Source organism: Mesoplodon bidens, assembly GCF_964165515.1.
Source record: "Mesoplodon bidens genome assembly, chromosome: 7".
Lineage (NCBI taxonomy): Eukaryota > Metazoa > Chordata > Mammalia > Artiodactyla > Ziphiidae > Mesoplodon > Mesoplodon bidens.
This window is the reverse complement of record NC_138164.1, coordinates 91,355,990-91,379,248: the sequence shown is the minus strand read 5'-3', so window position 1 is coordinate 91,379,248 and position 23,259 is coordinate 91,355,990. Positions and strand designations below refer to the sequence as shown.

The 23,259-nt window shown below is 45.2% G+C and overlaps 1 protein-coding gene across 1 annotated transcript; it reads left to right on the top strand.

Moving 5' to 3' along the window:
* Nucleotides 1-54: 54 nt before the first annotated feature.
* Nucleotides 55-20,657, top strand: CD59 (CD59 molecule (CD59 blood group)). Its single transcript, XM_081239513.1, has 4 exons — nucleotides 55-139; nucleotides 9,313-9,397; nucleotides 12,917-13,018; nucleotides 19,672-20,657. The coding sequence occupies exons 2-4, from the start codon at nucleotides 9,331-9,333 to the stop codon at nucleotides 19,872-19,874; spliced, it is 372 nt and encodes a 123-aa protein (XP_081095639.1). The 5' UTR covers nucleotides 55-139; nucleotides 9,313-9,330; the 3' UTR covers nucleotides 19,875-20,657.
* Nucleotides 20,658-23,259: the final 2,602 nt, after the last annotated feature.

Sequence of the window (23,259 nt, the reverse complement as noted above, 5' to 3'; positions counted from 1 at the left end):
CGCGCATGCCAAGGCCGGAGCCTGGGCGGGGTGGGGCCGGCGGGAGGAGGCGGAGCCCGCCCCAGCCGTAGGCGATAAAAAGGGACTGGACTACCCTAGCAGGCGTACCCGCGCAGAAGCGGACGACGGGGGCTGGAAGGTGAGGTCTGGGGGCCGGGAGGGGAGCGGAGCCGCGCTGAGAGTCCGGCACTCGGGGATTTGGGCCGGCGCATGCGCCCACGGGCAGCTGGGCCCGGGCCCCTGCCATCGCGGGACTGGGGGGTTTGGAGGGTCCGAGAGGGCCGTGCCCACCCTGCGCCGGCCTCCGCGCCCAGGGGCGGCGAGATCCGGCGCCCTTCCCCCGGCCCGCGGCCCGCAGCCTCCCGGCGATTCCTTTGTATACGACCAACGAGAAGGGGGGAGCGGGCGCGCTTTCCGAAACACCCCCCATTCCGCGGGCCCTGCCCTCCATTCTCCTGGGAGTATTTGTTTAGAAATTTGAATCTGAAGGGAAGCTCTGGCAGTTTAGGGAAAAGAAAGCGCATCGCACCTTGAAAGGAGGTTAATGCCATCCCTGGAAGTTATGGACATTCTTCTCTTCCTCTGGAGGTTTAAATTTTGAGTTTTAAACAGCAGGGTGGGGTCGTGACTTAGACATTTTAAGTCCAGTTTTAGTTTGCTTGGGCCAGCTTGGGCCGCATCCTTCATAGAGTCTGACGGCAGACTTTTAAGGAAACGTTAAGTAGTGGTTTTCTCCATGGATCCTGGAAATGTACCAGGTAACGTTCCATTTCTCCTCTGACGTATGTGGCTTCACCCCTTATCCCAGAACTCACACGGAGAAGAGCTGGGGTTTGTGACTCACCCTGGCAGTAGTTGTGTGACTTCTGAAACTCGGGTCTCGTCCGTGCCCTCGGAGTCTTTGTGAAATAACGATTTGGCCTGGTTGCCACCTAGTGAAGGCTCTGGCCCAGGCTTCCTCCGGTTTTCCTTTTGACCAGTGCTTTCCTTCCTTCCTGTAATGCCTCATGTCCACTTTGAAAGTGCCTCCTGCCGTAGCCAGCTGATTCTTTTAAAAATCCTGTTCTTGGCCAGTTTTTTAAGGACATCAGGGGGCTCCAGCTGAGACCTGCCCACCACTCTCAACTGCAATAATTCTATTTCATTCTAAACAAGTCAGCCCATACATTTTACAAACCTAGAGACATAGCCCACACCATATCAAGGTTGCTTGTGATGATAGACATTTCTTGAAAAGGAGGGAGAGACCTCAAATACAGGCCAGATAATCCGAAGATTGCGTACAATTCTGAGAATCACAGATCAGGGAAACAGCTCTTTCCTACCACCTTGCTCTCCGTTGTCTAGCTTCATCTGTCGGTGATGATGGCTCTGGAATGCTCCTAAAATAAGTAAAATTTGACATGGTTTGCTTGCAGAGAAGTGATGAAGTTCATGCGTGGTCAAAGGCCTGGGCTTGGCACCAGTTTGAGTCTTGGCTCTGCTCTTACTGGCTGCGTAATGCTGAGCAGGCTATTTAACCTCATTTTCTTACTGCTAAAATAACAGGCCTTACTTCTTAGGGTGTTATAAGGACTAAATGAGATAATTCGTGGAAAGGACTCTGTGCGCGCCTCGTAAGTGGAGAACAAATGTGGCTGTTATTGTTTCAGTACCCATGTTCCCAGTAGGGGGCAGCTTACTCCCAGTTCTCTAAGGAAGGCACATACAGCTCAGAATGTTAATTGAGGGAGGTGCCTGACTGCGGACCGAATGTGTGAAACTATGGCTTCTGTATTTTCAAACAGAAAACTATAAGGAATTATGCTGAGTAGCTTGTAAGGTAAAAGTCCAAATAAAAATGGATGTTAAGAGTGTGGAGAGCGGGTGTCTAATGGAATTCAGCTTTAACAGCTGCAGGTACAAGCTCTTGAAAAGAAATGCATTAAAAATTCTGGGCCAGCTCCAGAAGAACCTCACGAACAAAAACGCCATAAACAAAACCAAGCCCAGAGGTGCTTGAGATTTTCCAAAGCGGAGGACATGTTATTACTACACCCTATATCTTGTGAGATATCTTCACTACGCAGTTGGCTCTCCATGTACAATCTCAAAGGGCAGGGCCGTGACGAAGCTGTCTGACAAGGGCCCTCTTTGGAGAACTAGAGACTTGAGTTCCTGGAACAAATTGCAAGGAAGGCCCTTCCTTGTTGAGGAAGCTTCCGATTTGTGTAGTTTAGAGAGTTCTGAGGTTGTCTCTGGCACCTCAGAGTAGCTGCAAGGGGCTGTTCATAATGATGGTGGCTTTCTGTTTGTCTCTACTTGCTGATGTAATGACTTCTCTGAGCTGAGTGATCTTTGTGTAAGATCAGTGATCTTCTCAGCTTGCCTGGCTGTGTGTGTACAAGGTGATAAGGAGGCAAAGCCCCAAGCCACTAACACTACTGGCCTCTAGGTAATGTTAAGCTACTTGTGACTTACTGGCCTCTGGTAAATAGAAGCAAGATCCACCCAGTGTGTCTTTGCAACTAACCTGTTGCCTTGGGAACGGGTAATTTCATCCCCTGGGGCCTCCATTAATTTCCTATAAAATAGGAACGTTGGGTTTAATTTTTGAGAATACTTCTAGCCTTAAAGTTTATCAGCCTCTAAGGCTCCAGGCTCCCAGGAACAGAAACCATACTCCTGGGCATCTGTGAGTCTTGTGGCAACGTCGCTGATGTAAAATCTCTTCTCTAGTGGCCTGTGTTAACCACTTTATTTCAGAAGCTGAATTCACAAGCAGTTTCCCCACCAGAGAGTTTAACTGTGGTTAAGAGCTAAGACCTGGGTTTAAATGCCACTCTGCCACATCCCAGTTCTGGGGTTGGTGTATTCATTTTCTATTATTGTTGAAACAACTCACCACAAACCTAGTGGCTTAACACAACACAAATTTATTAATCTTACAGTTCCATCTGTCAGAAATCTGACCGGGGCCTCACTGGGCTCACATCAAGGTGTCAGCAGGGCTGTATTCCTTTTTGGCGGCTCTGTGCGAGAATCTGTCCCCTTGACCATTCAAGTTATTGACACAGTACAGTCTTTGGGGTTGGAGGACTGAGGTGCCATTTCCTGTCTGAGTGTCAGTTAAGGACCATTCTTCACTTCTAGAGGCCACCTGTATGCCTCAGCTGTGACCCCCTTGCTCTGTCTTCAGAATCCCCATGGGTGGGCAAAGTCCATCTCACTCTTTGAATCTTCAGCTCAGTGTGGTCCCCAGTTAGAAATGCTAATTTCTAACTGGGCCCCACCCAAGACCTGCAGAATCAGAACTTATAGGGTCAGGGCCCAGCAATCTGTGTTTAACAGCCCTCCAGGTGATTCTGATGCCCACTAAAGCTAGAGAACCAATACTGTTACCCTATTTTATTTTCTTCCTGGTCTTTACCATTAGTTGGTGTCCACCTCCGCTAGATTGTAAGGTTCTTGAGAGTGCGGCTTTGCCTGATTCAGCAGTCACTGTAGCCCAGTGCCTAGCATGGCACCTGCTCAGCTCACAGTGGGCTCATAAATGATCGTTGTGGAGATGACTGGGGGGTAGGTGCCAAGACTGAACTTACTTCATAGAGTAAATATACGCACCGATGTAGTCCTTCAGTTTGTTGGGTCATTGGTGTGTTAAATATTTTATGTTCACATTTATTTGGATTGTTTAGATGGATAGATAGATACATAGATAGGTAGATAGATAAAGATATTTGGGGAGACTGGCTGGAGTCTTCGCATGGACAGCAACACGTCTTTGTTTTCCTATTTAAAATAATGGAATATAGGCTTGCACTATCCATAAACTGGCTACCCAAAACATTTTCAGGAACTTGATTAGGGATGCCTGTATTTGTAAATCACCTTGCAACTTGTAGCTTCACCTTACATCTCAGGTGGATGGAAATGAATAAATAATGATCAGGTTGGTTCTTATTGTAGGATGAGAATCTCTAGTACTTCAGAGATCTTTTGCTTTAACCCCTTGCTGCTTTCTGCTGGCATCTTTCTGCATCATCTCTGATCTGTGATCTCTGCTCTCTGTGTGAACATTTCCAAGTGATGGGGAGTTTTTCACATTTCACCAAGGGAATTGATTTCCATATGTGCTGACAGTTTGCACAGTGCCTGGCACATGGCAGGGAGGGAGGAAGGGGTGGAGTGATAGCAAGCAGTTGCTCTTAGGAAGCTCAGAATGCCTCCCTAATTGATCCTAATGCTGTCTTTGTAAATTACACAGAATAACCTCTCCCTCTCTTCCTTGGTGGCCATTACCGTATTTGAAGATGGTTACCGTCTCTGACTGTACTTTTCCAAATAGGACAGCCCTGGTTTCTCCCAACCATTTCTCCTGGCTTTTACAGCTGTTTATTTTGCTGTCCTGATAAACTGGAAGAAATTCAGAAATCTGGCACCTAATAGTAAAAATATTATTTCCAGGTCAGGTCTAAGCCCAGGACAGAGTAACCCCAGGATTGTGTGTGCATTTGTCTGTTCCTTAAAGTGCCATGTAACATTTTAGCCCATAGTGAGCTTTAAAACCCTCAAGTCTTATTTTTATATTTTATCATTTTATAAAATCATTATTACCACTTCACAAATTAGGAACTGAAGTAAAGTAGTTGACTGCTTTAAGGTTATATAAATTGACAGCAGAGTGGGATTAGAATAGAGGTCTTTCAGGACTACTAGAAAATAACACAAGCCTCATTTTTTTTTTTTTTTTTTACAAATACAGGGTGTGACTAAAATAACTATTTTTAGACATAGGAGAATATATATACATGAAATATTTTTTACCTCAATGTAGCAAATTTTGAAAGGTGGTATATATTTTTAATACTTAATCAGGTGGAGTAGTAGAAAAATAAAAACTTAAGCTGCAAGTGAAATGACACATAAGTACATTAAAATATTCTTCACTCATGTTGAGAGCTCTTTCTATAAAAATGTTCATTGTTAAGAAAATATATTTAAGCATAAATAAGCTGCTCATAATTCTACCATGCTGTTAATCACATGATCCAAAATGTTCGGAAAAGTTGGAAGGTGTTCCAAGCATTTTTTTATACGAGTGTGTATGTATGTATGTATGTATGTGTGTGTGTATATATATATATATTTTTTTTTAAGACAAAGTAATAAAATTATAGCTATTTTTAAACTGGCTTTTTTTCTTAATACGCTGTGGATAACCTTCCATGTCTGTTACTCTTCATGGCTGTGTAGTTCCCCACCATGGAAGTGTACCATAATTTACTCATCTTCTTGTTGGAAATGTATGTTACCAAATTTTTACTATTTTAAACAATGCTTATATATCCTTGACTGTTACTTATTCCTCTGGTGAAAAGCCTATTTGGCGTGCCCCTGAAGGAATTTCCTTTAGAGTCAACTTCAGAGCCACCCAGGAAAATCTGTCCAGACTTCCTAAGGCTGGCTCCAGACGTGTCCTATGACTCCCAAATGGTGTTTTCCAATAGGCTCACCTATTTTATTCTGTGGACCTTTTCCAGAATGACTTTGGGTCTACGGCCATACCACCCTAAACGCGCCCCATCTCAACTGATCTCAGAAGCTAAGTAGGGTCGGGCCTGGTTAGTACTTGGATGGGAGGCAGAATGACTTTGGGCTGTTTCCAATAATTAAATCCATTTAAATGAGTCTTAATATGTTTAGAAAAGAGTGATGAGGTCTTCTGGATGCATCTTGCATCTAAGCGTTTGGTTGGGTGGATTGAAAAAGTAATGGCAGCTCTCTTGGTTCATCTGCCATCTGATCTACACTTAACTTATGGGCATCATTTTAAAATTTAAAATGGAGGATGTTTTAGACTAGGGGGAAGAGTTTCAAGCCATGAGGTTCAATTCTCTTTTTTAATTCTGTAACAGACTTGCCAGAAGACAGGTGATCTATGACTACTAAGGGAAAGTTTTGTAATGTGCGGAGTTTCCTATTTCTAATTATAAAAATAATGCTTGGCTCATTATAGACTATTTGGGGAGGTGTGGCAAAAAGTAAAAGGTCAGGAAGAGAAATGAGATTATAAATAATCCTGCTTAGTGTTTACTACTGTCAGCATTTGGGGGGCATTTATAAAATAGCTTTAAAACAATCAGCTATTTTCTGTCCCCCACCCCTGCCATTTCATAGCAACATATCGCTCTTGGAAATTCATATCTTAGTAGTGGTTAATGAAGACCTGGTCTTCCGATCTGAACAGCTCAACATCCGTACACTGATCACTTCCTCTCTCTGCCATCTTGGCCCTCCCATAGCCAAGTCACAGAAACAGCCGCTGTGACTACCAGCCAGTCCTGTGGACTTAAACCTCAGTCTTGACACTCCCCATCCAACCCAGATGGATGGCCTTAGGCTTGGGGGCTGCAGTCTCCCCTGCCCATCCAGTCCAGAGTGTTTGTCCAGCTTCCTGACCTGATGCTACCTTCTGTCGACCCTCCCCACGCTTCACCCCCCAACACCCCCTCCCTGCCCAATTTTCTTTTCCTGGGAACCTCGTGACTTCCCAGTAATACTCATGGTGGCTACTGCTTTTTGAGGGCCTTCTTTGGCCAGGCACCATGCTGTGCAGTACCTGTGATTATCCCTGTGTTTACTTGGTGAAGAAGGGAGGCCCAGAGGTTGAGTAACACACGGCAATAAGTGGCAGAGCCAGAAATATTCAAGGCTTTGTTCACCGGTCGACGAGAAAGCCTATCCCTAGACCAGTTCACTGTGCCGTTTCCGCCGTCTTTTGTTAAGAGATGATGAGCCTGTCTCAGTAGACCCTTCTTTCTGATGCTTGTCATCAAGGGCGAGTTCACTGCACTGCACCCTCTTTGTTGTAATGGTGTTATTCATGCCAAGGACCATTCCGAGGGAAGTCTCCTGGAGCTTGCAGCTCCTGCCAGCCTGGCACCCTCCCAGCACCTACCCGCCCCAGTCAGGAGGTCCCTCCCTCCTCCTCCAATAGGGCTACCTGAGGAAGCAGATGTTCTTAACTTTTAGGAAGAGTCTGATGCTCCCCGCACCCCTGTTCAGCGACCTCAGATGGGTGCCTTCCTCTCCTGTTCTCTTGCAGCACTTCTTCCCAGCCCCAGGCCTGTCTAAGCTGAGTGTGTGAATCACCCTTTCTACCCAGATGCCCCCGAGCCTGAGGAACCAGGCAGGGAGCTGGGGTGTGCTGGGCCTGGGCCACTGGCTGGGGGGTGGGTGGCGCGGGAATGCTGTGATTCTCTCCCTTGACCCATCTGGCTCCCGACAGAGGGCATTGCAGGGGCGTCAGGTGCTGGCAGGAGGGGCTGGGGCCTCTCCCTGAGCTATTAGGATGCAGAGACCTCACTGCCTCCACCTCTCAGGCTCAGGGAACAAGAGAGCCTGGAGAGGCCAATAGTCTGACCCGGAGGTATGTACGTGCCTGACTTCGGGCAGGAAGTCTGGATGTGGTCAGGAAGGAAGTCCAGGGTGAGGCAGGAAGCCGGTGACAGCCACCACTTTTCTGTGACTGTCAAGCACATAGTTAACTTGTCTTATCTCACCTCAACTTCCTGGTGTGGGAAAGCGCCCATGTACCTGCCCCTTGTTACAGGTGAGGAGAATGAGGCTCAGTAGCCGTGGCAGAGCCAGACCTTGTGTCCAGGTCTTTGCCAGCCCAGAGTCTGAGCTTCTGACCACTGGCCTCGGGCAGCCTCAGGTCCTCACCGCGCAGGGGTGCTGTGGGCAGCTACGCCCCGGGAGGGTCAGCCCGGTGGCGGGGGGCATTAGTAGGCTGTGGTAGGTGTTGCAGGTGCCAGAGGGAAGTGGGGGGTATTCAGCCTGTAAAGAAAGGCCAGGCCCAGTTAGATTTTCTCCCCACTTTCCCACATGTCAGCAAGCGACCTGTCTCTCTCCCGGGCGTGGCTTACTCAATGGCTTCGTCTTTGGGCAACGCCAGGCCCTGCCCTGTTCACTTCCCAGTTCTCCTCTGGCCTTCCTCAGCCAACTCCTGAGCATCACATGACTTTCAAAGGTGTGAGAGATGCCATTTCCAACCCAGAGGAGGGCAGGGCCCACCCACCAAGAGCCCCATCTGTGTCTGTCTACCGGGCAGAAGTCCTGGCCTGTGCGGCCCAGGAGAATAGAATGTGGAGCCGCCCTGGTTTGGAGCAGCTGCTGCCTGTTTGTTGGAGGATGGCCTCAGGGAAGTCGGGGTAGCGTCGGTAGACTCCTTAGATCTACTGCTCATGATTTGGACTTAGGCAAGTTAAAAACCTCCCTGTGGGGACTTCCCTGGCGGTCCAGTGGTTAAGACCTCACCTTCCAACGCAGGGGGTGTGGGTTCGATCCCTGGTCCTGGAGCTAAGGTCCCGCATGCCTCAGGACCAAAAAAAAACAAAACATAAAACAGAAGCAATATTGTAACAAATTCAATAAAGACTTTAAAAATGGTCCACATCAAAAAAAATCTTTAAAAAACAAATAATAAAGTCTAAAAAAAGAAAAACCTCCCTGTGTCTTGGCCTCCTGCTCAGGTAAAAGGAGGGTTCAAGGTGTTTCAGCCCTCCCTTCTCCCCTGATGCTCACTGCCACACATCTAGGCATTAATGTAATGGGGACTTGTCATCAGAGGTCCCTGGAACCCCTGCATACTTTTCCATAGTGATTAAGGAGGAGGTGGGGAACCAGAGATTTTGTGCACGCTAAGCCTTTGCCTCCTGTTCTGAATGCACACCGGTGCCCTCCAGAGTTACCCCTTCCATCTGATGCACTGGTGCCCTCCAGAGTTACCCCTTCCATCTGATGCATTTAGTGGCGTGGCCTGGAGAAGTGGCCCTCGCTGGGCTCAGGCTCAATTCAGCCAGCAGCTGGGGGTGGGGCCTGCAGAGCTGAAACTGCAGGTGCTGCATTACGTACTTTGTTCATATTCTCATTTGAGTCAGCGACCCTGAGGGGGAAGATAGTGCTGTCCCACTGCTCAGTCATGAACACTGAGGCTCAGAGGAACTGAATTTATTCAAGGGTGCACGGCTACTGTAGGTGGGAGCTGGGGTGGGCCCAGTGTGCTTTGACTCCCTGCAGCCGCCCCTCCCACCAGGCCCGGCAGCATTTCTTCAGTAAGCTGAGGTCTCAGCCAGGGAGGGACCAAGAACTGCCCCACCTGAGAGCACCCTCGGTTCATTGCACCCAGCCTGGAGGTTCCCTGCTTTCTTGGTCTGCTCACTCCTTCCCATGTTTCCTGAAGCCCCCAGGCCTTCCAACTCTTGGTTTCTGAGATACCCAGCAATCACCTGTTGGTTCATGACAATGCTTTGTGTTCCTTCCTTCCAGAACCTGTAGCCGGTCACAATGGGAAGCAAAGGAGGGTTCATCTTGCTTGGGCTCCTCTTCAGCCTGGCTGTCATCTGCCATGTAGGTGAGTGGTCCAGAGGGACATGGATCTGGATCATGTAGGCCGCCTTGGCCCTAAACTTTTTCTTAGGCCTCAGGAAGACCAAGCTGATGGCCACAGACCTCGGGCCGAGCTTCGGTTCTTTTGCCATCAGTATTACAGGTCCAGGGTGGTGTGGCTGCTCCTTCCTGTGTTACGGCCCTACCCTGAGTGTAGCACCTTCCTGAGTTACAGTTCATCCTGGGTGACAGAGCTGCTTTTGTGGGGAGCGATTACACTGAGCTGCTTGAGTTTCACCCCACTCACCACCAGCCGCTGGGGCTACCGATGGATGCCATCTTTTAGAGTGCTGAGCCCAGCCGCCCGCCCTGGGCTTCTCCCATGTAATGCTGCTGCTGCTCATAGCATTCACGTGCCAATCACTATTCTCAGCATTTTACATGTATTTACTTATTTAATCCTCATGTCCACCCTGTGGAGCAGGGACTATTTTTCTTGCCATTTTACAGGTGACAAGACTGAGGCCCAAAGAGATTAAATAACTTGTAAAAGATCACACCAAAGTGGTGCAGCCAGAATTTGAACCCAAATAAGCCTGGCACCAGAGTGTCTGCCCCAGCTCCTTCACGGGGCCACCCCTCCCTGCCTGCTGGAGATCCTAGTTACCTCTAACAGTAGGAACACCTGTGTTACTTGCTTTGCTTCATTGTAAACATCAAAGGCCATTTTTTGCCTATGTCATGTTGGTACTACTAACTGTTACTTGAGGGGTGGGGACAGGAGGCAGAAAAGGAAGTAGCCATGCGGTGGGCACTACAGAGGCATCTGCATGTTGGAGCACGTCTTAGAGCTTGTAGCTTTAGTAGCTCCCATATGGTGAACGCTTACTAGGTACTAGGGCCTGTACCGGACCCTGGCTCATTTAATCCTTCCAGCCATCCTGTGAGGGCTCAGTACGATTACGCCCATTTTACAGTTGAGGAAACTGAAGCAAAGAACAAAGTAGCCCAAGGGCATGTTTGAACAAGTTTTCCCTTTCTGAGAAAAGACAAAAGTCACGACCCCCCTCCCTCCCCACGTCTGTTGATTGTAGTCACAGAGGTTTGTAATGTGGTTCGCTATGTTACAACATACGTTATTGTCTTAATTCTTCTACCCAGTGAATTTTCTGTAGTAAGAATAGCCTGGTCATACCTGCTTTCCAGCAGTCTACATTTGTTTATGGAGCAGGCTTGGGTTTGGCGCTGTTAGCTGTTCTGTGACAGGTCTCGGGGGCACGTAGGTCTTTCCTGAGGGAGTCGGAGTGTGAAGAAGATCCACTCCACCCCGGCTAAGTAGCTAGAATATCAAACAGCCACTGACTTATTGCTTGCCCCTGACCTGGTCTCCCCCATAATTGGTCCTGGTTTCTTCTCTTTCCTACTCAGGACAATTAGAAGAACATCACGGTAAATAAACCAAGCGTGGGCTTCAGAACTGATCGCCTGGGTGTGAGTCCCAGCTCTCCTCTTAGTAGCCATATGACTTTTGACAAGTTAGTTAATATCTTAGTCTTAGTTTTCTCTTGAAAAATGGGGATGGAGATCCTTGAGCCTGCCTCTTATAGGAATTCTCTGAAGATTGAAAGTTTAGGTATTTGAACACTGTGTTAGCTGTGAATATTTCTGCCCCACAGAAGTTCCAAACGTGAGCTCTCTTTCCTCTGTCTGAAGGTTTGACCTGGCCATTTAAGATGTTATAGGGATTTCCCTGGTGGCGCAGTGGTTAAAAATCCGCCTACCAGTGCAGGGGACACAGGTTCGAGCCCTGGTCCGGGAAGATCCCACATGCCACAGGGTAACCAAGCCCATGCACCACAACTACTGAGCCTGCACTCTAGAGCCCACGAGCCACAGCTACTGAGCCCGTGTGTCATAACTACTGAAGCCCGCTTGCCTAGAGCCCGTGCTCCACAACAAGAGAAGCCACTGCAACGAGAAGCCCACGCACCACAACAGAGTAGCCCCCGCTCGCCACAACTGGAGAAAGCCTGCCTGCAGCAATGAAGACCCAACGCAGCAAAAAATAAATTAACTAATTAATTTAAAAAAAAAGAAGTTATAGAGAGCTTCACTCCTATCTGTGCTCAGGAAGTGAGGAGCCACTTTCTTCTGGCCTTTGGAGAATTCCTCTCCCTGGTGATGAACCTAGACTTTGGCCTTAGAACTAAAAGTCAGCTGTTGGGTTCTAAAACCCACATTTCGTCTTGGTTAAACCATGCCATTCTTCTATGAGATTTTACATATTTCATCTTTGAAAATGTCTTTTCACACCGATAGGTACTTCCAAATACTGATTACGTGGCAGAAGCCATGTGGCCGGAAGAAGGTGATCTCTTATTGTAGAAAAGAGTATGTCCACATGAATCAGGAAAACTTGCTTCCAACTCTTCCCATCACAAATGTGGAATATGACTCATCTTTTTCCATCACCATCGTTATAAAAACAGAGAAGGGAAAATAATCCAGTGAAACTTGAAGTCTAGCCACCAAAGATGAATCCTAAGAACATGAGTGGGAGCGGTAGTCATTTTTCAAATTGGAGAACCAGAGGCGTTTGCTTCTGATATGAGTCGACCCTCGTGTTCAGTGTCACTGTGCATGTCTTCCCACCCACATGGGTTTAAAGTGTATGGCTGCTGCCTGCCCCTTGACTGTGTTTGCTTCTGGCGATGGGTCGTTCCCTCAGCAGAGAACAGCTGCAGTGAGGACGCCTTATCCCAGAGGCCATCAGACTTGTTCTGCAGAGGTCCAGATAGTAAATATTTCAGGCTTTGCAGGCCAAGAGACAAAAATCAAGGATATTATGTAGGCTTTTATATAAATAAGAGAGAAAACATTTCTCCAAGTTTTTAATTGACAGAATTCAAAAATGTAATAATTGAGTACAATTATTTCTAATACAGATCTACTACTGAGAAGAATGGAATTATTGCTGGGAGAATAACATTTTGCTTACTTTGGGATTCAAAAGTTAGTGTTCCCCATCATCAAGTTGGTTGCAAATGTTCATCTGTTAATACTGATCTGTAATGAGGTTTCATGCATCTCGTCTTGGAGCTTCTTTCCACACAGATAGGCACAGCCAAATACCGATGAGCAGCCCGTGAGAATGTTATGTGATAGAGCATATTCATTGCTTGGAAGGTGTTTATAGAATTCTGTTAGTTTATCCTCTTAATGGATTCCTTTTAATATGTCATTGCATTGCAGATTAATCCCTTCCGGTTGAAAGTAGGAGAAAGCTTCTCAATTGCACAGTTAAATGGATTTTGAAATCTGGAAATTCCCTTTGCACTTGCCTCAGGGTCCAAACAACTGCTGCTGCAACTGTAGTTTGAGTTTGGGAAAATATATCTGCTGCAGATATATGTGGGAAGGAAGGCCACGCTGAGTTGCTGACCTCTGACCCACACTAATGGAGCTGGTGGGCTTGCTTCTGCTGCCAGGAGGGTGAGTCATTGCTGGTCTACCAGGTCCTGACGGGCATTCTTCCTGATCCTAGGTCACAGCCTGCAGTGCTACAGCTGTGTTAACCCAGCTAATGGCTGCAATACGGCCGTCAATTGTTCACGTAATCAAGATACTTGTCTCATCGTTAAAGCCGGTAAGAGCCTCCCCCTCCCCCTCTTCCTGAGTGTAATGGGATGAAGAGAGCCTGGGAAGAGATCTGCGCCGCTCTCATTCTTGTTAGACTCGTATTCAACAAGTAATAGCTATCATTTAATAGCACCAGTTGTGTGCGGCGCTAAGCACTTTCCATTTGTTTTTTTATTTAATATTTCCCATCTACCACTCGGGGTAATATTTTATTCCCGTTTGGTAAATGAGGAAACTGAGACTCAAATTAAGCAACAGACTAAGGTCAAGGAACGAGCTCAGGATCTGAACGTGGGACTCCATCTAATTCCAACACTTGTGCTCTTAACAGCAACGCTGGCTGCCCCGCAAACTTTTCAGAGCCTGCCCTGTGCCAGAGCCTGAGCTAGGAGATCGGGGTACAGAGATAAAGAAAGGAGATGATGAAAATTGTGAAAGAGGCCTGTGTAGCTATTACAGATGTCTTTATTTATACCCGTGTCTCATTCCGTGGGGAATTTAATACATACAGAGTCCTGAGGGGACTCAAGCTGAGCTCAAAGGATAAGTAGGAAGTAAGAGGACTAAGAGAGGAAGGGTGTTCCCAAGAAAGGCAACAGTAGGTACCGAGGCTTGGTGGCCTCAGAGGACAAGGAACTCGTGGGCTTGGGGTAGGGAACTGTCAACATTGACAAATTTTGTCAAATCTGCATTTTCCAAATTGGTTAGACTATGGAATCGCTTCCTCCATAAATCCTGTTAAAATAGAATTTAGGAAATGGTGGACAGAGGCAAGAAACCAGCAAAGGCATGCCCTCTGCTCTTGGCTGGGTGTGGTTCTGGACTGAATCAGTGTGTGGAAATGATACTGGTGAGGAGTGGCTATTTCAGGACCTGCTTAGTTAGTGTACAAGGTCAATCCCCTGACCTCCATCTCTAAGAGATAAAAGTAAAAATACCCTTCAAGTTAGTTCACTCATACCCTCTATGTAAATTCTTCCCAGTGTCCACCTCAAGGAATGCTAAGCACATCAGGTAAACTCATAAAAGGCTTGGGAGACCCACATGTTCAGAAAAAGCTGATTGAAAGGAGGAGGAGTTTCACTTCCCCAGAAAGGAAAAATCCCTCAATAAGTAAGGACGAATTAGAATGATCCTGTCTAAAGAACAGGAGTATCTCATAATTTTGATATAAACTCCTGGAATACAGCTCAGATTCCAAGGCCTACGTGTAAGGTCCTTGATTCTGTAGGGGACAGTTCCTCTGCCTCACCTGGGACTATTAATTCATTGTTAATGTAGAAAGCATAGTGAGGGTGCCAGAGAGAATAATCATTCACTCCACAAATATTTGAGCACCAATTATCTATGAGCTCAGAGACCTTCTTCTTAAACCTGATTGTCTGTGTCTCTTGAACCCCCACTACAAAAAGTATAATTTCCAAATGAGAGAATAAAGGCAATACTATATGTAGAATAAGTATTAGATTATCAGTTAGAAGCTTTGACCTCTGATCTCTGTCTTGCCACCAGTAAGTTCTTCCGGCCTCTGTTTTTTATTGATGAAGTGGGTGTGTCAGATGGTAGAGGTGGAGAGAAAGAAAGAGGGAAGTAGACTAGACTAGGGAACAAATCCCATTGTTTCCTACCTGAATGGTTAAACTTTCATTTTAGTTGTTTCCAACATTGTTGAAGTATAATTGACAAATAAAAACTGTATATGTTTAAGGTGTACAACATGGCGGTTTGATATACATATACATTGTGAGATGATTACCACAATCAATCTAATTAACACAACCACCCCCTCACATTGTTACCTGTTTGTGTGTGATGAGAACACTTAAGATCTACTCTGTTAGCAAATTGCAAATAGACAATACAATCTTGTTAACCACAGTCATAATGCTGTACATTAGATTCCCCAGAATTTACTCATCTTATAATGAACTGTTATGCTTTGTAAAAATGATTAATGTAAACAATGGGGCACGTCTATTAGAATGGCCAAAGTCTAAAACACTGACAGCACCAAATGCTGGCGAGGATATGGAGCCACAGGAGCTCTCATTCATTGCTGGAAGGAATATAAATTGGTACACAGTACGTACTCTTACCCTAAGATTCAACAGTTGCATTCCTTGATATTTACCTAAATGAGTCAAAAAATTGTGTCCACTCAAAAACCTACACATGGATGTTTATAGCAGCTTTAATCATAATTACCCAAACGTGGAAGCAACCAAGATGTCCTTTAGTAGATGAATGGATAAATAAACGGTGGTACATCCAGAGAATGGACTAAAAAGAAATGAAGTATCAAACCATGAAGAGACATGAAGGAAACTTTAATATGCATTACTGAATGAAAGAAGCCACTCTGGGAAAGCTACATTGTTATGATTCCAACTATGTGATGTTTTGGAAAGGGCAAAACCAAGGAGATAATAAAAAGGTCAGTGGCTGCCAGGGGTTAAGTGGGGGAGGAGGGAGGGATGAATAGGTGGGGCACAGGATTTTTCAGGCAACGAAACTAGGAATGTGTGTGATACTATAATGATGTACACATGTCATACATTTGTCAAACGCTATAGAATGTACAACACCCAGAATGCACCCAAATGTAAATTATGGACTTTGGGTGATGATGATGAGTCCATGTAGGTTCATCAGTTGCAACAAATGTACTGGCGGGAGATGTTGATAGTGAGGAAGGTTGTTTGGGGTGGAGGTGGGGCTGTCGGGGGCTCTATGGGAACTCTGTACTTTCTGCTCAATTTCGCTGTGAATCTAAAACTCCTCTCAAGTATAAAATCTATTTTTTTAAGGATATTGTGAATCTTAAATAGTTTTCTTCTTCTCGTGAACATAGGTCCCAAAACTTCAGCTAGACATGTGGTAACAGCAGTTCTTGAAATATAGATATTCAGACCTTACAGTAAGGCAGATAGTAACAGAACATCTAAATGCCCCTCCGACTCTGATTGACATCAGCCTGGGAGAGGCGAGGCACACTGTCATAAACATGAATCAAAGGCCAGGCATACATTGGAGAAATTATTTAATTAATCTAGCCACATTTTCGCCCCAGCTGTGAAATAGGAATACTTATCTCCCAGGGTCAGTGGGGCATTTAGTGGAGAAATGTGCGTGATAGAAGATTCAGTCTAGAAGAGAGACAGATGGGTGCTACTTCAGCCACTATTTACTGGCGTCCTGGCTAGGTCCTGGAAATATAAACCGTGTACTTAGAGTCTGGCAGAGCCTTTGATGACAGTGCCAAGCAATCATTTCTGTAATGGCCTTTCAAATAAGGGACACACTGAAGGATGCCTAAGGCAACTGGGGACTACTGCTTGGTAAAGGCAGACTCAAGGCAAATCTTCAAAGAGAGTGGGGAGGCTGTGCCTAGCAGAGAGAGAACCTTTAACATTCCGGTGACTCTGTGATATGATCCACTTTTACTTGGGTGATTCTGATAGTGGCTTTGGTGAGAAGCTCACCATTGAAGGTTGTTATGCAAATAAGATCATTCAAGTAAAGTGCTTGGCTCACTGCAGGACACATAGTAAGTGATTAATTGGTAGCAATTATTAATAAATTACTATCTGCTTTTCCCAAGCTGTTAGGCTTCCCTAATTAACATTCTGGTGACTTTAATGCTTTCCCAGTTCCAAAGCCTGATTACTACTACGTAAGACAGTAACTTGTCCTATTCAACAGCATTCTTTAGTACAGTATTAGAAGCATCCACTTAAATATTTATGATCCAAGCAGGTAGAGTCACTGGAACACTCTTATCTGGCCTCTGCCACTTGACCAAACTTCACTGAAATCCAGGCCAAACACTCATCTCCTCTGAGGGGGAGGATAGAACAGTTATACCTGCAGTTATAAACTTAGACGTTTTGTTCTGAGCTGTGAATGAAATAGAATAAATTCGTTACTGGCCTTAAATAAGGAAATGGTCATCTGTATTTTCTTCTTTCCAACACAGAAGAAAAGAAAATGATTCCAGGGCAGGGACCAACCTTCTATATCTGTGTGTCCCCAGCATCTAGCACAACTATCTTCTCTTCTCTCTCAACTCTCACTTTTTAAAAATATTTAACATAATTTTTCTAAATATTAAAAAATCACTCTAAGCTAATTGGCATTGTGTATTTTGGCCTGCATTTTCCTTTGTGTGTAAAAATTGGGACCATGATGGCACGTTCTTTTGGGAAATTTTCCTGCTTTACTGAATAATCTAATGATTTTTTAAAGGAAGTTTAAGCTATGTTTAAAATAAATTCATCCAGTGACTTTTTATTTTAAATCTCAATCTACAGAGAAATGTAGAAGTGAAAGATAGTCTTCTGTGAGGGTAACACTGTTAAATTACTTGGGAATCTTGCCAGAGAAAAGTAGTATACTCACCCCCACACATATACTTTATACAAATGGATCACATTCTACATATTGTTCTGCATCTAGGCTTTTTTTCTATTGAGATATAATTCACATATCTCAGTTCCAAAGTACATTTTAAAGTGCGCAATTCAGGGCTTCCCTGGTGGCGCAGTGGTTGAGAGTCCACCTGCCGATGCAGGGGACACAGGTTCGTGCCCTGGTCTGGGAAGATCCCACATGCCGCGGAGCGGCTAGGCCCGTGAGCCATGGCTGCTGAGCCTGCGCGTCCGGAGCCTGTGCTCCGCAATGGGAGAGGCCACAGCAGTGAGAGGCCCGCATACCGAAAAACAAACAAACAAACAAACAAACGTGTGCAATTCAGTGACCTTTAGTATATCCACAGCTCTGCACAACTATCACCACTCATTTCAGAATGTTATTATCACCCCAGAAGGAAACCCCATACCCATTAGCAGTCACTCCCTATTCTTCCCTCGCCCATACCCTGGCAGGGAGTACTAATCTACTTTCTGTCTCCATGGATTTGCCTATTCTGGACATTTAGATATAAATCGAACCATACAGTGTTGTGGTCCTTTGTGACTGGCTCCTTTCACTAGCATAATTTTTTGTTTGTTTTTTTAAAGTATATAATCTATTCTTTTTTTTAATTTTTTATTCATTTATTTTTGGCTGCATTGGGTCTTCGTTGCTGCTCACAGGCTTCCTCTAGTCGCAGCGAGCGAGGGCTACTCTACGTTGCAGTGTATGGGCTTCTCATTGCGGTGGCTTCTCTTGTTGCAGAGCACAGGCCCTAGGCACACGGGCTTCGGTAGTTGTGACTCATGGGCTCTAGAGCACAGGCTCAGTAGTTGTGGTGCACGGGCTTAGTTGCTCCACGGCATGTGGGATCTTCCTGGACCAGGGATCAAACCCGTGTCCCCTGCACTGGCAGGCAGATTCTTAACCACTGCGCCACCAGGGAAGTCCCTGCGTATAATGTTTTTAATATTCACCCATGTGATTGGATATATCAGTACCTCATTCCATTTTATGGCCAAATAATATTCCATTGAATGGATATACCACATTTTGCTTATCATTTACCATTTAATGGACATATGGGTTGTTTCCACTTTTTAGCTGTTTTGAATAATGCTGCTATGAACATTCGTGTATAAGCATTTGTGTGAACGTAGTTTTCAATTCTCTTGGGTAATATATTTACCTAGGAGTAGAATTACTAGGTCATATGGTAACTATTTTTAACCTTTTGAGGAAATGCCAGACTTTTCCAAGATACCTGCACCACTTTACCTTCCCACGAGCAATATTTGAGGTTTCCAGTTTCTTCGCTTCCTTGACCCCACTTGGTATTTTCCAATTTCTTGACTATAGCCATCCTAATAGGTGCGAATTGATCCTCATTGTGGTTTCGATTTGTATTTTCTTAATGGCTAATGATGTTGAGCATCTTTTCATGCACTTATTGGCCCTTTGTATATCTTTGGAGAAGTATCTATATCCTTTGCCCACTTTTTAATTGGGTTGTCTTTTTATTATTGACTTGTAAGAGTGTTTCATATATTCTGTGTACTATACTCTTATCGGATATATGATTTGCAAACATTTTCTCACTTTTTGTGGGTTTTGTCTTTTTAGTTTTTTAAAATAGTGTTCTTTGAAGCACAAAAGTTTAATTTTGTTGAAGTCCAATTTAACTATTTTTCTGCATCAAAAAAAACCCTCAAACTCCTCCCATGTCAATACACATGGTCCTGTGGCATTCCTTATCTGCATGGAACTTCGTTGTGTGGAACTCTACCATAATTTATCCAAGTGCTTTTTTATTAACCAACTGTTTGTCTTTTAGTTTCTTGCTGCTACAGATAGTAGTGCAGTGACCATTCTTGAGCGTATATCTTAACCTTTTTTCAAGTAACTTCATAGAGTAAATTCTAGAAGTGGGATTGCTGGATCAAAGAGGGCATGTGTTTAAAAATCTTAGTAACTCTCTCAAACATTAGTATGATTGCCTGTTGCCTTCCATATACACACAACTGTATTGGCTCTGATGAGACTCTGCTTTTATGGAAAAGTTCCATTCAGAGCTGGATCATTATTTACTTAATTGTTCCCCTTTATAAGCTAACTGGGATGCATATTTTTACCCAAATATCTCTATTTCCCCACGATAAGTTCTAAGAAGTAGAACTGAGAGTTTAAAGACAGGTGCAGAGTTTTACCTGCTTGATTGCTTATCTTTGTGTGTGTGTATTTCCCCCACAGTGCCAACAAAAACTTACTACCAGTGTTGGATGTTTGACCGTTGCAGTTTCGAAGCCATTGCGAAAGCCTTAGGGGAGAAGGAGCTTCAGTACCGCTGCTGCCAGGAGAACCTGTGTAACAAAAATGACGGGACGAGTATATCAGGGAAAACAGCTCTGCTGGTCATCCTGCTGCTGGTGTCAGTCTGGAGCTTTTGTCTGTAAATCTACCCCAGGAGGGCTTCTCCTAAATCTCCTGTTTCTGTATACTCCTTATTTCCTGTGCTGCTGCATTCCAAAGGCTTTATATTTTCCAGCTGGATCCTGTTGGGAAAGACTAAAACTAGCTTGAACAAGTTAGATTAGAGAGAGGAACTCAGAGGGACTCTGAAGACCAGTTCTGTTGGCAGAGAAGACCTGTTGGAGGGAAAAAGTTTGAGTGAAGTGCATGTGATTTGAGTAAAGTTGCATGCTTCTTACTCTGCTCTTTGCACTGACAGCTTGAGTAGATTCTCTGCAGTCCTCAGCTATTTCCCTCTGGTTCCTTGGATGTAGTTAACGTGATCAGTACTTTTTTGGGTGACCGGGGCAGGGGGCTCCTTTTCAACAGTCTCTCACAAGGCATGCTTTATTCTCGCCTTTCATGGCCCCTGTATTGCCAGGTAGGCATGGTGCATGTTCCAGGTGTGGGCTGTCAGGGACAATGAGATTCTTAATGACTGTTGTATTCTCAGCTAGAAGGTGTCTGGCTGGGAAGGAGGTAAGCTTTCCAGATGGCAGGGCACGGAAGCACAAGGTTTATCTTTAGAGAGGTACCAGAGGCTGAAACCTGAGTTTTCCTCTGTCCCTAAATTTTGTATTCTTTGCTGTCTTTCAGCAGAAAAACTCAGTAGCATAAATTAATGGTGTGTTAAAACTATCCCTCCCACTCCCCGCCTTTTTTATTGGAATGGTAGGCTGTCTTAGCTTTGTCACACACAGTTAAAAATTAAACATTTGAATATTCTATGTTACTTGTGACTTGCAGTTATTAAGGGTGCTTATTTTAAATGTTACTGGTAGGAAAACTCTTCATATGTGTGTGTATAATGCATGAATGGAAAAGGAAGAGCCTTTGGGTTTACGATTTGAGATTTCCAAATGTCATCATGAACAGTAACAGGTCTGCAGGGATGTGTTTTACCTGCCGACATCCAGCCTGTTGGCTCCTCGCTGAGTCAGCACAGATAGTGTAAAATACACCTGTAAGGGCTGTTAGCGTAATCACGAATACTGAGGCTTTCAGAAGCGCTACCGGTTTCCTAAAAAGTGATACACCTTTTCAGGAGGACAAAGTTTTGCCTCTTGTGGGTACTGGTGAATAATTTAAGATCCAGTAGACAATGACATTTGTATGCTTACAGTCTTGGCTGTATTTAACAGCATAGTCTGACTTTTGCCGATGAGAGTGGAATTTATTAACATTAAAAAGAACCAAAAAAACTCCTTGATTATGTGATCTGTTGGACAAACCAGAATGAATACTGCCTTTCTGAAAATAAAATCTCATCCAACGCATGAGTGTGGTGATTGGCCCAAAGAATAACAACATAAGTGACACGCCCAATGGTAGCAACTGAAAGAAGAGATCTTGGACGGTATCAGATTTCTTCTGTTGATGCCATTACTTAAACACAGACCAATAGAGGCTTCCTCATCAAAACCTAGCATTACCTTGGTGTTCTGTGTTCCCTGTTGGCTCAGAGCTTTTCCTTACATCCTCTTTAATCTTCTGTTCAAAGACAAAATACTAGGTGTGACTCTTTCCTCAATAGAACTTTTTCTGCCCAAGAAAGTACTGACCATGCCCACAGCAAAGTGGCTCATTTCATACAGTGCCTTTTAGTTCCAAGGAACAAGAACCAATTTTGACTCACTTAAGCAGAAAATGAATTTGGGGGAACTTTGAAGGGGCATTCAACCAGACTGCAAAAAACCAGTAGTTGGGGAGAGTTCCCTGGTGGTCTAGTTGTTAGGATTCAGTGCTTTCACTGTTGTGGCCCAAGTTCAATCCTGGGTCAGGGAACTGAGATCCCGCAAGCCATGCAGTACAGCCAAAAAATTTAAAACATTAAAAAAAAGCCAGAAAGGAGGAGTCAAAATGGTGGTGTGGGAAGATGCGGAGATAGCATCTCCCCACAAATAGGGCATCTGCCGGCCGCTGGTGGGTACTCTGACCCCCAAGGAGACGGGAGGAACCCCACAGTGAACCAGTAGGACGTAGGGGGACCGAGGGGGGAGGAGAAGTGGAGCAGATAAGATCAGCACCCCTGAGGCCAGGGAGATCAGGAGAGGCATGTGGGAGGGACTCTCCGGGAAGAGCCAGAGAGGAGCAGAGGGCGATTGCCTTGCCCACTTGGGCATGGGGAGCCTGCTGAGCTCCCAGGCGGGTCGCCTGCCCTCCAAGGCTCCCCCATCCCCCACCCCCACCCCCGCCCGACCGCATTGGACCTGGGGACATAGGGAAGCCAGGGAGATCAGGAGAGGCAGGCGGGAGGGGTGCTCCCAGACCCCAGACTGGAGGAGCAGGAGAGGAGAGGAGGGTGTTTGCCCCGCCCACTCAAGCCAGGAAGCCTGCTGGGCTCCCAGGTGAGGTCCGCTGCCCTCAGATGGGGGTGGGGGGCACGCCTGGGCCCCTTCTGTTCCTTGAGCCTAAGCCCACCCCCCACAGCCCCCAGGGCCTTTTCCAGCCCTGTGGGTCCTGAGCATAGGCCCTGCCCACTGCCCAAACCTCACCCTTGATTAGGCCCCGCCCTCCACAGCCAAGGCCTTCCCCCCTTTTTTTTCCTTTCCCTCCTCTTTTTTACTATTTTGGTACTGATGTACCTTCCAGTTGTTGATTCATCTATATTTTTATTTTTACATTCTTGCTAACATATCTGTGAGTCTCCTAGTCTAATTTTATTTTTTACTTTGTTCTTTCTCTCTTTTTTTTTTTTTTGGTCACCCCACGTGGCTTCCAGGATCTTGATTTGCAAGCCTGGGGTCGGGGGCAAGCGCCTATGGTGGGAGCTCTGAGTCCAAACCACTGGACTAACAGAGAACCTCAGAACCCAGGGAATAGTCATCGGAGTGAGGTCTCACAGAGTTCCTTATCTCAGCACCAAGATCCAGCTCTACCCAATAGCCTACAAACTCCAGTGTTGGAAGCCTCAGGCCAAACAACCAGTAAAACAGGAACACAATCCCACTCATAAAAAAAAAAAAAAAAAAAGAGACAGCAAAAAAATATGTCACAGATGAAGGAGCAAGGTAAAAACCTACAAGACCAAATAAATGAAGAGGAAATAGGCAATCTACCTGAAAAGGAATTCAGAGTAATGATAGTAAAGATGATCCAAAATCTCAGAATGAGAAATACAAGAAATACAAGAAGTGTTTAACAAAGATCTAGAAGAACTAAAGAACAAACAGAGATGAACAACACAATAATTAAAATGAAAAATACACTAGAAGAAATCAATAATGGAGGCAATAGAACAAATAAGTGAGCTGGAAGACAAAATGGTGGAAATAACTGCCGAGGAGCAGAATAAAGAAAAAAGAATGAAAAGAATTAAAGACAATCTCA

Coding starts and splice junctions, on each gene's coding strand:
- CD59 (XM_081239513.1), top strand. CDS start 9,331: ATGGGAAGCAAAGGAGGGTTCATCTTGCTTGGGCTCCTCTTCAGCCTG. Junction 9,398..12,916: donor GGCTGTCATCTGCCATGTAG/GTGAGTGGTCCA, acceptor TCCTGATCCTAG/GTCACAGCCTGCAGTGCTAC. Junction 13,019..19,671: donor TTGTCTCATCGTTAAAGCCG/GTAAGAGCCTCC, acceptor TTTCCCCCACAG/TGCCAACAAAAACTTACTAC.